Raw genomic sequence first — 19,174 nt, 5'->3', positions numbered from 1 at the left:
GCGCAGCGGCTAATTAACCAGTCATAGTTAGTGTGTGTGTGTGTGTGTGTGTGTGTGTGTGTGTGTGTGTGTGTGTGTGTGTGTGACTGACTGTGTGTATTCAGTCTGCATGTCTAATGTGGGAGAGATTCCCTGGTGAGTTTAACCTACAGAAAATGCGCTTCAACAGCTCGGTGTACTTCCAGATATAATCTGTAGATTTGACTGTATTACAGATATATTGTGTTGGCACACATGGAATATATTATTATTATTCATTACCTGATTTATTATTTATCATTCTTTGTTTCAGACTTTTTTAAGGCAATGCTTTCAATTATTTCGGTCGCATTGCTTTGACAACTTTGAAATCATTCTGTGGTTTATATTTATTATTGGTGATTAGGTTTATTGTTTCATAGTAAAATCTCCCACATCTTTCAATAATTTGCCTCAAAAAATGTCCCATATATTGATATTTAAGACACAATGTCTGAAAAAGTGATGTCAGAAGAGGAATTTTAGCATTCTGAAAGATGTTTTAAAACATGTATACTCGTCCCCTTTAGAAGTCTGCACAATGAAGGTCATATATTTTTCATTGAATTCAAGGTTGCACCTGATCAAATATTTTCAAATTTGACGATATTTGATACGTTTTAGCCAATAAGTGTTTTGTTTTTTTTCTCTTGTGTGACAGTTCAGTTAAAAACATATTTGTGGAATAAATTGGTTAGCTCCAAACCACAGAGGATTAAAATGATATTCATGCTTATGGTTTCAACCAAACATTTTATAAACAAAAACAACCCCAATATTCTTTTGAGGTCAAGAGTGAACCTAGCTTTACACAAAAACATGCACAAAATTCCAGGAGATCAAATAATGTGTGCCATTGTTCTATAGGCTACTATCCCCAGAGGTGACGTCACCTATTGTGGAACACATATGAGCGCATTCATCACTTTCTCCAAGCAGGTGATGTTTCCACCTGAGTCCATCTAAGAGCCAATTAAAGCCAGATGTTTGCAGCTGTGTGTGATGATCATGGTGAGGTTCAGAGTGACCCGTCAATATATCGCAGTGACAGATCACCAGAGCTGAGTTCGCACTCTCCCTTCCCCTCCGCCCTCTGGTGACCCACAGGGGTCTAACAGGGTCTCCCCGGGGTTCCAGCATGAGTAGACTGGATGCAGGTTGCCATAGTGACCGGCAGGCAGGTCACTAAGGCCCCCCTGTGACAGGGATGGATGAGGGTAGATGAAGAGAAGACGAGCTGTGGTGAGAAGAGAGAGGGACGAAGGAGATGAAGGTGTGAAGGGGTGAAGGTGGAGGAGAGATTAAAGATGAGAGCAGGAGCAGAGGAGGACAGAAGGAGGAGAGGTGAGGAGGCCTCCTGCGAGCTCTGTAATGGGGTCATGACATGAGGAGAGGAAGGAGAGATGGATGAATAAGAAAAGGATAAGGAAGAAGGACAAAGGCAAAGGACAGAGGCATGTCAAGATCAGAAGTAGTGGACGGATAAAAACTAAATCTTAACAGCAGAAATTTCTTAAAACGCCGGATATGAATCCTGGTCAATTCACATCCATTTACTGACTGATAATTCAGAACCAAAGGGAATCAAGCCAAGGTTATAAATATGTGACAGTAAATGTTTTAAATCTGTCAAGAGACACATTTCTAAATGTAAAACTGATGTCCATAATATAACCCTTGAGGGATACTACCTACAGTGTCTTCACGGTAACTTAGTTGAACGTCCCCCTTTAAGCAGCACCAGCATAAAATACTCCAGGTCTCTGTCCAGATATGGAACGGTTGACCTGACGGCTAAAACATCTGGATGACCAACAGTTGTCACAACCAAGCAGTGAAGGTACCTTTCATTAATCCTAATGACAGTTGTAGATCTTCTAAAGGCACTGAATGTAGTAACGTACACATTTTTCAGTGCATTCTAAAAGGCATTTTGCCCATTTACTTCTTTATTATTAACTGATCCAAAAGTATAAATCACACTGTCAGATCCACCAGTAGAAATTTGCCCAATGACTCATTAAAAGGTCTGAATTATTAACCAACAGACAAAACACACCCACAGCAGTTGACAGATTACAAGAATATTTAATAATTCATGTAGTCATCATCGACCTCTGAAACACGCTAGATTTTTTGGGGGGAATACTTCAAATGCAGTCATCAGTATTTCAAAACAAGCTGAAGAAAGCAAATTTAGTTTCAACTCAAATGAAAATCAAGGACTTTCTTACTTAAACTAAAATCTATCAACTTCAGACGCATCAAATAAAGACACCAAAAGCAGAACCAAAACTGACCAGAAAGTGATTTCAAACTTTGCGTGAGTTAGTATGCTCTAACTTTTTCATTAAACAGCAACAGCATTCAAACTGAGAAGCTACAAGGCTCATCATCACCGTAAACAACACTGTATTGCAGATAAAGCTTGATAGAATCAAACCGAGATGGACTCAACTGTAAAGTCTGCGTCTGCATCTTCCTCCTCCTCCTCCTCCCAGCTGTGAGTGACCACCTTCCACTTGCTCCTCCTCAAAACATCCTCCAGCACCAACTCCTCCTCCTCCAGCCTCCTCTGACACGAGATGCAAGACATGCTTCCTCCGAAAAACTACAAAATAACGAGGAATTCCCATAGACCAGGCAGGCTCAGAGGCTGTTTTCAAACCTCCGTCCACCTGCTCACAACTCCATACTGTCCTCTGTCCACCTGCTGCTGTGCATGCCGACCAAAAAAAAAAAGGAAAGCCTAACGCCGCCTAATTGATGATGTCATCATCCAGCCCGCATTGCAGCTTCAGCTTCTTCTCCAGATGTGCTCGTGTCCAGTTCATCACACCCTCCAAAAGCATTCGAACAGGCTTCCACATCCACCTCCCTCCCTGCAAGCCCACGGCCAATCAGAAACAGCGGAATCCCCTTCAAACCCCGCCTATCCCAAAAAAAAAACCTCCGACTGCACCTCCTTCAACCCTCCTGTTCGTCTGAGAGAGTCATCTGTCAGCCCCCGGTGACTGCTGGAGTGTGAAATTAAAATCGGGTTGGGTGTGTGTGTGTGTGTGTGTGTGTGTGTGTGTGTGTGTGTGTGTGTGTGTGTGTGTGTGTGTGTGTATGTGCGTGTGTGTGTGTGCGTGCTCGCCTGCATATATATATGTGTGTGTGTCTCTATGATGGAGAGATAGTTTTCGTGTGTGTGTCCCAGTAGACACAGAAGGTCAATAAGAGGCCGGTGGGAGCCATAATGTCGCCCCCCCCAGGCACTGGAAAACTGAGCTAATAGAGATGTCACCACGGACACACACATGTAAATAAATATCTGCGTTCACACACATAGAAACACAAAAACTGTCCGTTAATACGTGCCAAGCTGTAATTAGCAAAACAGAGGAATAATTATATGTGTGTGTGTGTATGTGTGTGTGTGTGTGTGTGTGTTCATGTGTGTGTTTAGGAGTGCGTGATAGCTGAGGGAGTTTTATGTGTTTGCAGCTGCGCCGCCGTCTTTGTCCATTCGATGACATCACACGGCGTTGACAGTCATAACTATGATGGGTGAACGAAGAAGCGCGTCACGCCGTGAGTTGTTCCACGGTTAACTGAGCGTGACCGGGAGGCTGCCAGAGTCATGATGTCTTCATCCAAGACGGACTTTTCACACAGCAGACATATGGACTTTTTATTATAGGGGTCGGTAAATACATATTCTGGGGAGTTTGTGACTAAATAGATTGGTTCGAGGCAGTTATCACGGTCAGTTAGTTTGAGTTTCAAAGCAGATGTTTCGTTTGAACCAAAGGCATTATTGATTTATCAGTGAAGGCTATTCTTCATATTGGCTTTAGAGGTTTTAGAGGTTTAGAGGTTCAGCTAACCTGCCTTGTACTGACTAAAAGTGGTTACATCAGCAGTTAATTGGAATTACTTAATTGGAAGTCTACCAATTTGCATAATCCTTTCCAGGTACCTGCCCGTCAATTACCAGTTCTTTCTAGGAAGTAATTAGAGAACTTTGGAGGCTGTAAAATAAAGTCTAAATTTGCTCCAAGTAGGGCAGTACATTTGTTTTTAACTATTTTATTATTAAATGTCCTGAGTGCTAATACTACTTTGAAATAAAAGCCTTATGCACCATCTTAAGAATGGACACAATGCAATCTCTTCCTATGATAGATTGGGAAATGAGTCATCTAACATCTTCATCTGTCAGTGATGACGCCAAGATGATGCTGATTCGTTATTGTTTAAAACGTCAATGTTCTGCTGTGAGAAAGGATTTATTGAGTGATTGTTGTCGAGGGAACATGGGATGAAAGTGAGTGATTTTGGAAACAGCCAAACAGTTTTCTTAGTGAAGCACATTATTAAGCACTGCATTCATAGCATTGGCTTTCTGATTCACTTTAATGACCCAATGCCAGCTTTATTGGTAATGGTTTGAGTTAAAGTCAAATTGATTATAGCTGCAGATGTTTTTGTTTTATTTTCCCCACTTACTCGTACTGAGTCTGTCTTTTTAATGTTGTTTTAATGCCTATTATGGCTCAGATAAAGCACTTCTTATTGCCTTTGTGTTTCACTGTTGCTTCATAAGCTTACCTTGACAGGAAAATAAACAATAAACTACATATATTATACAAATAATATCTTGTCACCTCAAATAATCAATTTGATGTGAAACATTTGTCTTAATTTTCTCTAAGACATTTATTTTCTTTTTTTACGAGAAGGATATAGAGATGCAGTGGAAATGCAATCAAGTGAGTAAATGTTAAAATAGGATACCGTTTCATTATCTAATATAGTCACCTTTAAAATACAATTACTAAATAAATACTAAAACAAAGGTATCGGAGTGCAGGGCAGTGAATGAGCTGTTCCTGGACTTACGTCTTGCAGCAGCTTCTCCAGGTTCTCCTGGAGCTCGTAGAAGTACCGGGAGGTGATGAGGCCCTCTCTGCTTTTCTCCAGGCAGTCTCTAGACAGCTCTATCAGCTGATGGTGGATGAAGCTCAGGACCCCGTCAGCCAGCGGGCAGACCTTATCGGGGGTTGAGGAGAAAAGCAGCTCAGCAAGACGCTCCTCCATTTGAGCCGTCGCCTGAGGGGAGGGGGGCAATTAAAGGGGGGGAATAAGGATGAGTCACAGTAGAGATACGCGCATTCCAGACATATGGAGAGTCTGCGGTGCCAAAAACATGTGCACAAGTCCATCATTTTTAAAACATATTTGAACACATGCAAAATATACTCAGAAAATAAGTATCCTGATACTGTCCTTTTTTTAAACACAACATTTTTTTTCCTAAAATCTTTAAATTGAGACCTTGAAAGTGCAAGTGATCAGTTTAAGGGGCGGCAGTGGCTCAGTCAGTAGGGATTTGGTCTTGGGACCGAAGGGTCGCCGGTTCACGTCCCGATTGGACCAAAAAAACTATGGAGTGAGCTGGTAGCTGGAGAGGTGCCAGTTCTCCTCCTAGGCCACTGCCGAGGTGCCCTTGAGCAAGGCACCTAACCTCTATCTGCTCCCTTGGCTCCACCTGGCTGCCTCTCTCCTCTGCATGTGGTTGTGTGTGCATGTATTTCCTCTGTGTTTGTGCATGTATATCCTCTGTGCGTTTAGTAGAGAAAGCAATTTCCCTGTAAGGGATTAATAAAAGTATGTCTTCTTCTTCTTCTTCTTCTTCTTCTTCTTTAAGCACATGACTGTTATGTTTATTTTTTTTCATGAAAAGTGACTTAATTCTGTAGAGGAAGTGTGTCTCTTGTGTGTGCAGTACAAACCTTGGGAAACCTCTCCTTGTACACATGGTTCATCATCACAATCTCATGGTCGAAGGAGATAGGTGAACGCCCGGGGCTGGAATAAAACAGAATCACACAGTTGAGTTGAGTAAAGCATAAATTGAATTGTCCATTGGGTGAGAAACTCAGCCAGAGAACAACTGTTTTAGTTTAAGTTTTTACCTTTATTGTATTGAAAGGGATGCCGTCTTGGACAATCTTATTCATAGACCTCTGGTGTCCAATTTATATTTACAGTAAATTGACATAAGATTAAGTCTTCTACTTTGAGAAAAAAGTCTTTGTGCATAACGTTTATTTTTTAATGAATATTTGGAGAAATACCTAACACTTTTACCTTCTGAAGTCCCCAAGAATGTTCTATATAAAACCAACTTGGAAAAAAAACCCACACCTGTGCAAAAATGCTCACAGCTATAGACTGTATAAAATACAGGTGGCCAACACCACGGCTTGTCAATCAAGATAGATGCATAGCAATGCATATCCCTCCCATGCTCTAACCTCATGTTCAAATATGGTGTCTTGTGGTAGCATAAAACCAAGATGGCCAAAATCAAAGACGATGGCAAAAGCTATCGATGCATGTAGCATTTAGCAGCAGTGAATATCATTGTCAGCATTACTGTTGCTACACAGCAAGTACATGTCCTCAAATTAAGGTAGCAGAAACCTGGCGACGTTGATGCTATGCGCTTATTATTTCTAGTTCTTCTAAAACGTAAATTCTTCATTCTCCTACAGGAGGTAGCGCTGCTTGTCCTTGAGCTGCAGAAACACAGCTGACCAGAATACATGTGACACTCAGGGTCTGTCAGGTCAGCCAGGCACAGGGGGAATGAAAGCTGGATGGTGGACACACACATGCTAACGGGACCTCGGGGTCTTCATCATGTGTGTGCCTTCAGTGGTGTAAACCGGAGGACCATGGCAATCTCTGGACCCACATGGCTGCACACACAGAGCGGCACAAAGGTAAGGCCTCGGGAGACTGGTGGACCCCGGATATCATATGTGTGTGAATGTGTGTGTGTGTGTGTGTGTGTGTGTGTGTGTGTGTGTGTGTGTGTGTGTGTGTGTATCTGTGTGTGTGTGTGTGTGTGTGTGTGTGTGTGTGTGTGTGTGTGTGTGTGTGTGTGTGTGTGTGTGTGTGTGTGTAGCTGTCAGTAATAAACCGAGGCTGTCCACATCCCAACTGCAGTGAGGGTCCGTCAGTTCTCAGGGGGGTTTCATGAACGGACAGACTGACAGTGATGTCTCCTTCAGTCTATACCCGCTCCAAGAGAATATCAATCCATCAGTTTCTCTCACAGTGGACTTCATCTCCTCTCCGTTTCCCTCCTCGTGGGACTCATCTTTTTCCTTATTCTATCATACACATCATACCCCCTCCCTCCCCCCCTCGCCCACCTCCAACGTTTGTCTACAATAGGACAAAATAGCGACAGCAGCAATATCCTTGACCTTTCTATGTCTCACTTTCAGGAGAACAGGGGATGATGACAGGTGACAGGCAGTGGCTGTGCGTGCGTGCGTGCGTGCGTGTGTGTGTGTGTGTATCATGGAAGAGACATTTAATTCCAGGTAATTTCAGGCTTTGTTAGCCTGCTGTATTATTCATCCGTCCATTTATGGACTGTAAATATTTCCTTCTAAATATTGCGGTTGCAATTTCAGCACTTGGGGCTGATAAATATAATCTTCATGCTGATAAATCTTTGTGTTCTAGTTATCTTTTTTTTTTTATCTTCCAAGGTCAACTTGTTTATAAGAAAAAAAAAATCATTCTTTGTTTTTTAAAATAACATTCTATCCATTTTGTGAAGATACAGATATTGGTATTGAGGAAAAAATATGAAAAAGGAAACCGTAATGAGAGCTATTGGGATTACCTCACCACAAATTGCATTCATTTTTCTTGTTTGACGGACTCACACATCCCTTTCGAGTTAATTAATTGTATATTTTCATAAACCATCTTTTCCCTGGTGTATGATTTCAACCGTTTTATATTAGATTTTATGAATAAAAAATATATATTCAATATAAAAGCAATATTAATCAAAAAATAATAATTCATACCATCTCAAATCCATAAATCTCAAGCCATAAAAATACCCAAGGTATTTTAGAGGCATTTCTAGAGTCATACAAATTGAGACGAAGAGGTGCAGGTAAAAGTACATTTTTTTAGGCTCCATATGTCTTTGCTAGTATGACTCATCGGTGCACACAACCACACACACACACACACACACAAACACGACCAGTACGATGAGGTAATGCTTTAAGTCATCCATCGGCAGCTCACAGTCCAATTATCGGGTTAATAGGAATGAGAGCAGCCTGAAAGTGACATATGAGGCTAACCTCATGGAGGCAGTTTATCATCACGCCAACACACACCATGACAAGCAACCACACACACAGGTGATACAGAGTGTAGCTCAGCATACATTTTTCTTTAGTTTTCCCCTGCTTTGTTGGGATCTTAATTTTGTTCACACTATATACAGTACTTCTTGAAAAAAGCATATTACAAAAAAATAATATCAAGATACCTTCTGACATAGCAGAAGGTTTGATTTGTTTTGTCCAGGTTTTGATTGATGTTCTTATAAACACAATATTTAAAATGTAGCAGATATAACTTAGCTTGTATCAATTACCTCACAAATATCGTTCACCTCAACACATTGTTTTTGAGTAGACTATGTTTAATGTGTGTTTCTACTTGGGGAGAATAAAGTTTAAGTAATACAAAATATTGAAGTAAAACTTGAAAATGATTAATGAGTTTCTGCATTGACAATTAAACCGAAAAATGCAGAAGCTCAATTTTTGGTAGGATTTAAATGTGAAATTAGAAAGGAAGTGTTTTAATTTGGTGCAAACGTGCTACAACGACCTAAAACACTTTTTAGAAACATGCTGCCGTTCCAAAATTGACGCAAATATGTAATGTAAAGAAAAATCATTATCAACTTAATGAAACATGCACACAATACTTTTGTAAAAGTGCTGAATAAGCTGGGGATTATAAAGTTAGCCAACTGTTACTGTTGTTAGAGTTAGTATGCGCATGTGTTGTCAATTTGCTTAAGATTTTGCGTTATTTGCATGTGTTTTGGCACATTTGTTGTTTATGAAAGTGCAGGGCGCCTCTCTACATGGAATGGTGTTTGCAGCTGTTGGTCACTGTAGTAGACGCTTTTGAAATGAAAACACAATTTCCTGTTAACAGAAGAAACTAAGAACATCACTCTAGAGGTAAAAGAGAAAGTTTTGAAAAAAATGATTTTTGTAAACTGACCTTTTAATCTAAGCACACCTCAACTGTGCGCGCCCACACACACTCAACCTTTTGCTGATGGACGCCAATCACTGGGAGCTCTGAAGCCCTCAACTCTCAAACTTCCCTTTCATGTTCGTCTTACTTGAAAAAGAAAAATCGATCAAAAGCCCTGGCAGCGTGCTCTGCCACCGGGCTCAGTAATTAAAGGTTAGCCTTGACAGAGATGGATTCAGTGCCAGAGGCTGTTATGTACATTCTTTAATTTCCACAGAATATCTTCTCCTCCTCTCGGTGTTATTCTCCTCGTGTGCTCGTAGCTGTGAGCCTGTATTATTAAAATAAAGCTCCTGTACAGAGCCAGCTGCAGCGGAGGTCGGAGTGAATCCCCAGGATGAATAACACGAGAAAGCCAGACAAAGGCTAATTAGAAAACGGCTATATTTCTACTGTAATGGGAAATAAAAATTGCCCCGCGGCAATCCCTGGAAAAAATGTCTTCGTCATTATTTTGAGAAACGACCTTGGAAACGAAGCTTTGGAGGAAGTTGGGGAAGAGTACTTTTGTTTTAGTGTCGGGCAACAAGTTCAAGAGTGTGAGAAAGAGCGGAAATATTAAGGAAATAGAATAAAAGATTAAATCGCAACCCCAGGGTGTTTTATAAAATTGGATAAATAAAACATTGTTGGAAAGGCATCTTCTTTTTCTTCCCCTAGCTAAGTGGTGATGTCACTTGTGACAAAAGGCATTCAAAATGCAAAAGAGCTTACTGGTAGGGAGGCTAATTGAAGTAAATCAGTCGAGACAGCCAATCAGATGGGGACGGTGAGGCGGGTGGGAGGAAGAGGTGAGGAGGGAAGGAGAGGCTGTGTGTGTGTGTGTGTGAAAGAGAAAAATAACATTGATGCTTCACAACTGAGGCGGGCGACATGGGAAATGAGAGGCCTAATTGAGCGTGACAGAGAGCCGGCTAGAATGGGGATAAGTGTGTGTGTGTGTGTGTGTGTGTGTGTGTGTGTGTGTGTGTGTGTGTGTGTGTGTGTGTGTGAATGTAATGAGTACTGGGATTGAATGTGTACACCACAGAAATCGGTAAAGACATCTCTGAAACATATCCTAAAACCACAAAGCGGTGGGTGAAATTTGGTGAAATATGCTTTAATGTTCAAAAAGTTCTTTATTTTTCTCATACTTCCACCCTCTGTCTGAAACCAGAGACCACTCTGATCAGATTGGTTAGCTGGCTGGCCCTGTTGTGATTGTTCAACCGCTTAGAGATGTCCTGCCCGTAAGCCCTATGTAAAATGTGTTAGCGCTAGCCGATAGAAATGTGAGTGTTACAGAGTGATGTCACGATGTTAATAGCAGACAAAGGAGTCTATGCATGTGTGTCAGGCAGGGGGGGAATGTGTGTGTTGAGAGAAACCCCCTCTGTAGTGACCTTTGGGATTTCAGCCTTTGCAGACCATTTACATGCACATAAACCTAGACAACACACATCAGGAAAGGTAAAACCACCAAAACATAATAGGGCCTCTTTAATTCAAAGCAGAACACTGCCTCACGTTAGTTTTGTGTTATATAATATATATATATCCCTATTATATAATAGGGAATGTGGTTTTCCAGACAGGAAGTCAATGGGGTGCATCAGTGGAATACCGCAACAGTTCATGGTGCATGCATGTGGTTCTACAGAGTATGGAGGATGGTGGACGGACGGAGAGATAAGGGAGTGATAAGAGGTGATAGATACACTGCAGAAACTTAACTCGACAAGCATGGGATGGGGAGAATTCACATTAGGGAGAAAGTGTTAAATGATAAAAAAGGGTGACTGCCATCACTCACGGCGGAGTCGTAAAATTAGCATATAATTGTACTCTGCAGCTCATTTTCATTTGTTCTTTCACTCTTATACACAGACGCACTTGTTCCTCCCCCTGGGTCCAATCCTCATCTCCTCTCCTCTCAGTCACTCACATCACCCTCTTCACTACATTCTCCTCGCACTAGTATCCTCGTTAGGGGATTTTATCAACTTGGAACTGGATCCAAAAGTGAGCTGGTTAATAGAACCCAACCCCTAATCCTCTCTCTCTCCCCCCCCCCCTGGTTATTTATCTGCAGTTGCAGACAGTTTGCAGACGGCTCACTAAGAGCTTTTTAATGACACTCACTGCTGGAGGACTAATATGATGTCAGGCTTTCCGCTGAGGCTCATCCACCGTGCACAAGAGGGCCCACAGCCGAAACACTTTTCAAAGTCACCTCCAAGTTTATAAAGTTCCTCGCAGTAATTAAAGCGTTGGTTTTGTCAGCTTTCATTTTATTTCTGGCAAAAGCTGGCCTTATTATGCCAATTTTCATGTTTTATATTTGTATTTTGTGCCTCTTCTGTGACATTTTTAGATGCTTTAATGTTTAAAAAGCTCAATATTTTTGCAGCTCCTCTTTTCACCCTTTGTCTGAAACCTTAGCCCAGTCTGCTCTGATTGGTTAGCTGGCTTGCACTGTTGTGGTTGGTCAACCACTCAGAAATGTCCCGCCCCTTAACCTATCACATACTTGTTGTGTTATAGCGCTAACCAATAGAAGTGCAAGTGTCTAACGGAAGTAAACAAAGGAGTCCAATGGTGGAGTATCAGATTTTTTCTCACCATCTCATTTTATGGTTTCTAAATCTGTTTTATTTTCCTAGGGAAGTTATTTAAGGACACAGGGTGAGGGTGGATTACCTGATATGGCACTTCTTTAAAGACACACACTCACACACAGAGCCTGGCATCAATCTTCAAACACAGTGGGACTCTAATCAGATACACACCACGCGACTCGGTCTCGCTTTCTTTCATCTAGGAGGATGAAAGAAGTCAATATCTCGCCGTAAAGAAATAGAGATAAAGATGGGGGGGGGGGGGGAGCTGCTGAGCTAGAGATGGAGGCGAGACACCAAGTGCGGGTGAGGAGAGGAAACAAAGATGAGAATAAAGAAAAGTTTAAGGGAGGAAGGGTGACATACACTGGGCTGATAGGTGGCGAGAGGAGAGGGGATGAGTTAATCTACACACGGGGGATCGTACAGAACATGAGGACATTTGAGCTGGAGAAAATACCAGAAGGACAGCCGGTGAGTGTCAGAGATATAGACAGTGGACTTTTTCCTTGCCCACAGCTGTCATAGACACGTCAGAGGGTGAGTCTGACCTTTTTGGAGACTGACATACGCACAAAGACGTACAGAACCAAAGGCATCAAGGCCTGTGTGTGAAGTACCTCAACAGGTACGTTTTATCCTTCAAATTCAACCTTCAAACACTAAAGTTGGTTAAGCATGAGTCCAGTTATTGTTAATGTTGGGTTTTAATGTCTTGGCCATTATTTGTATCGTTTGATAAATGAATAACTAATTTAAAAATAATATACAAGCTGAACTGTTCAATTGTGATTGTCCTTGGTAAAGACATTCATTTATTGTAACATAAATGCTTGTTATTCAGGCTGTAGTGTGTGTTGGTGTTGAAGTGGACTGCATTATGATATGAGATGTCTTTGTTTTGTCCAGCACATTTAAAAACATGATGAGGAAAGAATATTAAAAAATAATTTAAAAGTTTATGCTTGCAATGAACTGGAGGAGTTGTAAAAAACCTGAGTGGCAAGATTAGGCTAGTCCACCGAGTGCTCTAAAAACAAATAAATACAAGCATAAGGTTAATTCTAGAATGTGCTGCAAGCATCTGAAGACCGGCCAGCTCAGCATTGATTTGGTACCTTTTGTGTGTGGGGCAAGTATACAGAACAGGAAATGAGTACAGCCAATGTGAAATGAAGAGGATGGTAACTTCTAAATTGGATGTCTTTTGCATTTGGAGCAAACTGGATCCAACCCTTGATCTTCCAAATAAAACTAATAAGACCACGATCTAAAACTGGGCTTACGTTGTGTTTTCTGTTATGACAGAGTTTATTCCTTTAAAACAACATCTCTTCAATATTGCAATGCAGCCAAACAACAAACTTTGACTGTGCCAGTCTGCCAGATGTAAATCAGACCTTTCAGCAGTAGTTATTAATGCTGGTCAGTGCAGGACTCCTTCCTCAGAGAAATCCTTCCTGCCGGTGGCCATTCAACTTTTCAACTCCTCCCTCAAAATGTCAATCGCTCTGAGGCAACAGAACACCCCCTGGACTTATTTCACCCTGTTAGCAGCTATAACCACATCATTTATTCATAGCTCAACGGTGCAATACTTTCTAACCATACAACCACTTGTGCAATAACTTAACCGTGCAACACTCTGCTTAAATCTGGCATTAATAATAATAATAATAATAATAATAATAATAATAATAATAATAATAATAATAATAATAATAATAATAATAATAATGCACTATATAGCACATCAAGTAAAATTAAACAATAAATCGCAAATTATATATATATTTTTTATAGTAGAGTACATATTTCTGTATTTAAATTTTTTATTCATATTTTATATACATATTTATATACATGTTTTAATAATGTTAAATATTGTGTAACAATGCACACATTTCTAAGTACATATTTACATTTTTTCCTCACAAAACACTGATTTTAACTTGTGCAATAACTTAACTGTGCAATACTCTGCTTAAATCTGGCCTTTATAATACTAATAATGCATGATCAAGTAAATCAAGCAAAAACAAAACTTAGTTATTTGATTTGTATTTTTTATTGTATTTTATTGACTACATATTTCTTTATTTTTTAAATATATACAGTATATATATTTTTATTTGGTGATATATTGTATTAAATGCACCCATTTTTAAGTTCATATTTTAATGTTTTCCTCTTAAAAACTCACTTATTACATGTTTTTATCCTACAATGGAGCAACAGTACATACCCTTATCACCCCCAAGGGAGCACTTAAGTATTTTTTATTCCTATTATTGGAAAAACTTAATGCCCATTTGACATTTGTTTCCTCTCTCAGCTGTGGAGACTTTTCTCTGTGTTTGTGGTTAGAACGTGAACTCTTAACGCAGCTCCTACCTGAGGCTGCGGGAGCGCGGTCTCATGTTGGGGGAGCGGCGCCCCTCCTCGTCCGTGATGCTCTCGGAGCTGAAGTGTTTGGTGAGGAAGTGGAGCTCGTCCGGAGTGGGCTGGAAGGGCAGCTGGTGCAGCTTCTCCTGAGATGAACAGGAGGACTGTGAGAGGAGGAGCACAGAGGGAGCACAGATTACAACCAGCGCTGGAGCTACTGTGGGGGGGCAGGATGGAGCTACAGGTGGAGGCTGGGGCTAGTGAGGGAGAGGAGAGGACAGGGAAGGCAGGTGACGTTCAGCACTGGAGCTACCACTGGGTTAGGGTCTTTGGTGTGGAGTCTTCAGAAGCGGGAATGTGAGGCCTAGCTTTGAAATAACTCAAAACACTTTTGACTTTTAAATATGATCGGAAGCCAAAGTAGTAATGGATGAGAATGGTCCTTTTTTTAATTGAGTTCTAGATAAATAATTAAGTATGCTAACTCCATTAGAAGATGAATGTTAAAATATTAGTCCAGTTAATAAACGTCTCATATTTAACTTGATTCTGAAGATGTGTGTAAAACATGCACCTCCAGATGGTGGAGTTAGACTTACACCTGATAAATAAAATAAAAAAGTAACTTTACAAAGTGCATTCCAGATTCATTAAGTTGCCCTGCAGCCACGCAGAGCTGTGAATCTGCTGTGCCTTGTTTTAGATCACACATCCTCAGATCTTAAAATAGAAAGTATGATCTTTATTTCTGTCTCTTTTTTCATCACTCTACTTCATTTTTGTGTGACTGGACTAAAATACGATCAGTGGTGTTATAATGACGCTATAAAGAGAGCAAAATATGATAAGACTGCTTCCAAACGAGTCAATACAAGTGTGCTGGTTTGTGAAATGATGGAGGTCAGCTTGACTCTGGCTTTTATTTGGACTACATTGAGCTCATCAGCCTTGATTTAAAGGAAATCACAAGCATTAATCGAGCTGAAACTACGGAACATTTTAAAAACTTTGAATACAAATCTTGGATAGATACAGACTTATCCAACAGCATTTAAATTATTCTATTTTAAAGTGAAGTATGTCCACTATATTCAGTCCTTACACTGATTTTAAACCAGTAGTTAAAACTACATCTGATCTGACTTTTAACCCACATGTGGAGAAGTCTTTCAACCTTCAAATCAGTCATTACTGGGCACTGAGGGATGTCCTTTTCATCTAACAAGTCATTTATTAACAAACAGTGAGAGAGCAGGCATGCTAGCAGTCTGGATCTACATGCTAAGAGCTCCAACTCCCAGATAACTCGGCTTGGTGCCTTTGAAGCACGCTGAGACTCATTCTGCAGGCAGCAGGCGCAGAGTCGCTGCACTCCAGGGTGTTAAGAAGGGGAGATGAAGGAACGGCAGAAGGTAAAGGAGAGGATAAAGGATTCGAGCAGAGGGACGTATGATATGTCCCTGATAGTGAAGGAAGGATAAAGAGGAGAAACAGAGAGGGGAGCAGAAGTACACTAAAGGGCATCAGAGAGGAGGAAGCAAGGCAGAGGAAGCAAGGGAGAGGCAGGTGGAGAGCAAGCGATGGTATCACAGGAGGGAGGATTTGTTGACTCCAAAGATCTAAAACACATACATGCAGAGACATACAAAAGTTTAAGATATATTTACCGAGACGGTAGGAGCTGGGTGTGTTGGTGCCATAGCCAGAGGAAGGCAACGAGGCCAGAGACCAGCGCCTGCCATCCGTCCTGAGGGCGGGGAAGAGAGGGGCAATAAGAAATGAAGACATCACACACTTTGAAAAAAACCCACATTTAAACACATATTCCTTAACTTCCATATCAAGGAAATGCAGCAGCACATAATTAAGTGTTTCAGTTCAAGGAGGAAAAATGCAAACACAAGGATGACATGGTCTCAGGAAGTGCAGGCGAAGCCATGAGGAGGAGACTCTGCGGACAGGATGGGAAGCATGATGGAGTCCACACTCCTGCTCCATACCCACAGCTGCATGGAACACCTTCCAAATATCTTCAGGGTTTGATTTACTCAAATATAAGCTGGCTGTTTTTCTCAAAAAATCCCAAATAAAGACTGAAACCAACAACGTGTTAGTCCATCAATCAACACTTTCTGACTTCCTGTCTGTTGCTCCAAGCCAATTGATTGCTACTGAAGACATATTTAACAATATAGTTCCTTTTATTTGAAATGCTCTGTACTATTTCCAGCAGCGTGTTAATCCACAGCTGGTGCTCCAGTGAGTTTTAATGGAAGCAGGATGGTGTGTATGTGATTTAGTTCAAATAAACCACAGTGTGTGTGTTCATGGTAATGCAAATCACGTCACTGAGCTAACTGATGTTTTTTAAAATAGTTTCCTGATAATATTGGAGCTCTATGGCACAGCAGAAGCGTATGTCTCAGGGGTTGAAGAGGAAACTTTCTGATGAGTGTGTGCTCAGCCATGCAGGACGGAGGAGGGCAGGAAGGTGGCGGCAGAAGGAGGGAGCAAAAAGGTCAGAGGTCAAATATGAGAGGTTACCTGTCAGCCCTGTGTCCGTGACTGTGAGGGAGACAAGACAGGGGTTTTCCATTTATAGCTGTTAGAAGCTGTCACTGTTAAAGCTTCACACACACACACACAAGCACAGACACATACCTATTCTCCAAGTCCGTGCCGTCCCCTCTGCCCACCATTTGTTCAAAATTAAATGTTTTTATTTGAAGATTTTTGAGAAATTCTGGAATAACTGTTTCTTCACAGTTTATTCTCCAGACCTGTCTCACATTATATGTATAAACCAAACCAAATATAGTGCGAGTAGAGAAATATAAGCACAAATATAATAAAGAGAAAACCTAATAAAAAAGACATTAGAATGATGTGAATATTGCTGTAGTTTAAAGTTTTTCTTATCTCAGGTTTTAACAGCTTAAGAGCAACATACGTCATATTTTAATGTACTGTCGTGTTCTAATTTGTATCTCTTGCCTGTAAATAAAAGTGGCATGAATTTACTTAACATAAGACAGTCTGAAAACGTCTTTCCTAACAGAAAATAATACCAAGCAAAAATGTTGTAGAACCGTCTTATCTTTGATCTATCATACCCGGCCCCGCCACATGGTGTCACTGTTGTCCCAGCGTCTGCCGCACTGAGGTCAGCAGTTGGACAGAGGGGGATTTTCAATTCAAATCGACGTTAATACTCTTTTTGGCCGCTGCACTGCTGCCATATTTGATGGTCGTATCATGGGAAAAGCGTAAGGGGGTTCTAGTTTGTCAGGAGAGGTGTGTTACCATGGAAACATCATCATCCTAATGAAGATTTAAGAGGCAGGCTTGCTAAGAATTTCAATACATCTTACCAAAGTTTTATATGACATGTTTTTATCTTGGATTTCACACATGCTTAAACATGCATGTCAATGAAACATGCATGAATGCTGGCACACACACACGGCACACACTCTTACTCCCTCCTTCCCTCCCAGTAATTACTATCTGTTCTGAGAGCCCAGACAGATAAGAGGTTTATTAATCTAGGTCTGAGTGACAGCACCACAGTGATCATCTGCCTCCTCATCAGCTCACACACTATCAACAGCAGCAGCACGGCTCTCCGAGCGCCGGGGCCACTGAGCCGTTTCACAGCCTTAAGAAGATATCGACAATAAAAGCTGAAGCACAGCTCGTCGTCCGTTCTTCAATTTCTACACTCCCTGTTGTATAATGCTGCTTTATTTCCCACAAGCGACTAATAACCTCACTGTTGAACAGGTTAACAGCGATGCTCCCTGCCGCTTGTGATGTATTAATGATCTAACTGATACTGAGTTTGTAGAAATACACAAAAGCTGTGACGCTCACCTCCGTGCCGGAACAAAGGAGAAGTGTGCGGCTGTGTTCGGGGAGAAGTTGCGAGGACTGTCCAGCGGGCTTGTACCTGACAGAAAAGAAGAATAGAGACACGTTGAACAGGAACACTGCTGGAAAGACATCACCTCTGTTTCTATTTATGTGTATCAGCAGCTCATAAAGAACACAGGAAATGAGCTGTTCTGATACAAATGACAGTGGGATGAAGAGTTTCGGAGCTAAAGCAGTTGGGAGTAAATATTATGTCAACAGGGATCAAACTATATTAGGTAAGGAATATAAAAGCAATACTGGTACAACCAAAGTTATGTTAGGGGTTGGAAATTAGTGTAGACTATTGAAAATCTCCTTTCCAGAAGGATTTTACCAATTTAATTTCACCAGTGTGGGACATCTACCTACATCTCAGAATTTAGAAAGTCCTTAAACCGCCATGAAATGAATATTGTTAACAAGTACACAATATGGCGCTAAAAACAACAATTACTGCCTCACTGTTGTGTGCCTCCGCCAACCAATCAAGTCGCAATAGAAATCTATATTTGTCCAGACTCATTTCTCTGTGTAGGTATTCAACAGACACTGGAATGGCTGCCATACATTTACAGATAAAGATTTAAGAACAATTTGGAGTGGTCTCTTAATTTTTTCCGGAGCTGTATGTATTCTATTATATGAGTTTGTGTATGTGGAAATTTGAGCCAAATTCGGAGAAAAGTAGGCTAACACACTTATAGTCACACTGATTAATACAGTGAAAACAAAGCTCATTCAGATGCTACGGCTACACAAACATCTGTCTTTGTGTTGCACGAGAGGAAACATCCATCCATGCACCAAACATAAACCACCTGCAGCACAAACTGAACAATCTGCTGTGAAACCCACGCCCGGATAATACTGGATCCTCATCTGAATAAACCTGAGATTATTTAATAAACATACGGACACGTCCATAAATAAATACACGATGTGATGGATACCAAAATCTTAAGCATGGGAGGGTAATTCAGGGGAGGGTGGAGAGATTAAGTAGTCGGACATTTCCACATCACTTATGCATTTCCTTCAGCAGCACGCCTGGACAGAGCAGGAACTCAAATATTAATAGGAGCATTTGCTCTCTGTCAGATGGGAAT

At 40.9% G+C, this 19,174-nt stretch overlaps 1 protein-coding gene across 1 annotated transcript in view; it reads right to left on the bottom strand.

Annotated features, from left to right (window-relative positions):
* The window catches only part of mast2 (microtubule associated serine/threonine kinase 2), a 175,671-nt gene that overhangs the window by 20,998 nt on the left and 135,499 nt on the right, over nt 1-19,174 (bottom strand). The window contains exons 7-13 of the mRNA XM_063890468.1: nt 18,027-18,102; nt 16,698-16,718; nt 15,827-15,900; nt 15,485-15,489; nt 14,163-14,317; nt 5,799-5,874; nt 4,906-5,115 (exon numbers count right to left, since the gene is read on the bottom strand). Coding sequence (XP_063746538.1) covers nt 4,906-5,115; nt 5,799-5,874; nt 14,163-14,317; nt 15,485-15,489; nt 15,827-15,900; nt 16,698-16,718; nt 18,027-18,102 — 617 coding nt within the window. The remainder of the gene's footprint in view (nt 1-4,905; nt 5,116-5,798; nt 5,875-14,162; nt 14,318-15,484; nt 15,490-15,826; nt 15,901-16,697; nt 16,719-18,026; nt 18,103-19,174) is intronic.

This window comes from Eleginops maclovinus, chromosome 9 (assembly GCF_036324505.1).
Source record: "Eleginops maclovinus isolate JMC-PN-2008 ecotype Puerto Natales chromosome 9, JC_Emac_rtc_rv5, whole genome shotgun sequence".
Lineage (NCBI taxonomy): Eukaryota > Metazoa > Chordata > Actinopteri > Perciformes > Eleginopidae > Eleginops > Eleginops maclovinus.
This window is presented reverse-complemented; position numbering and strand designations above follow the sequence as displayed.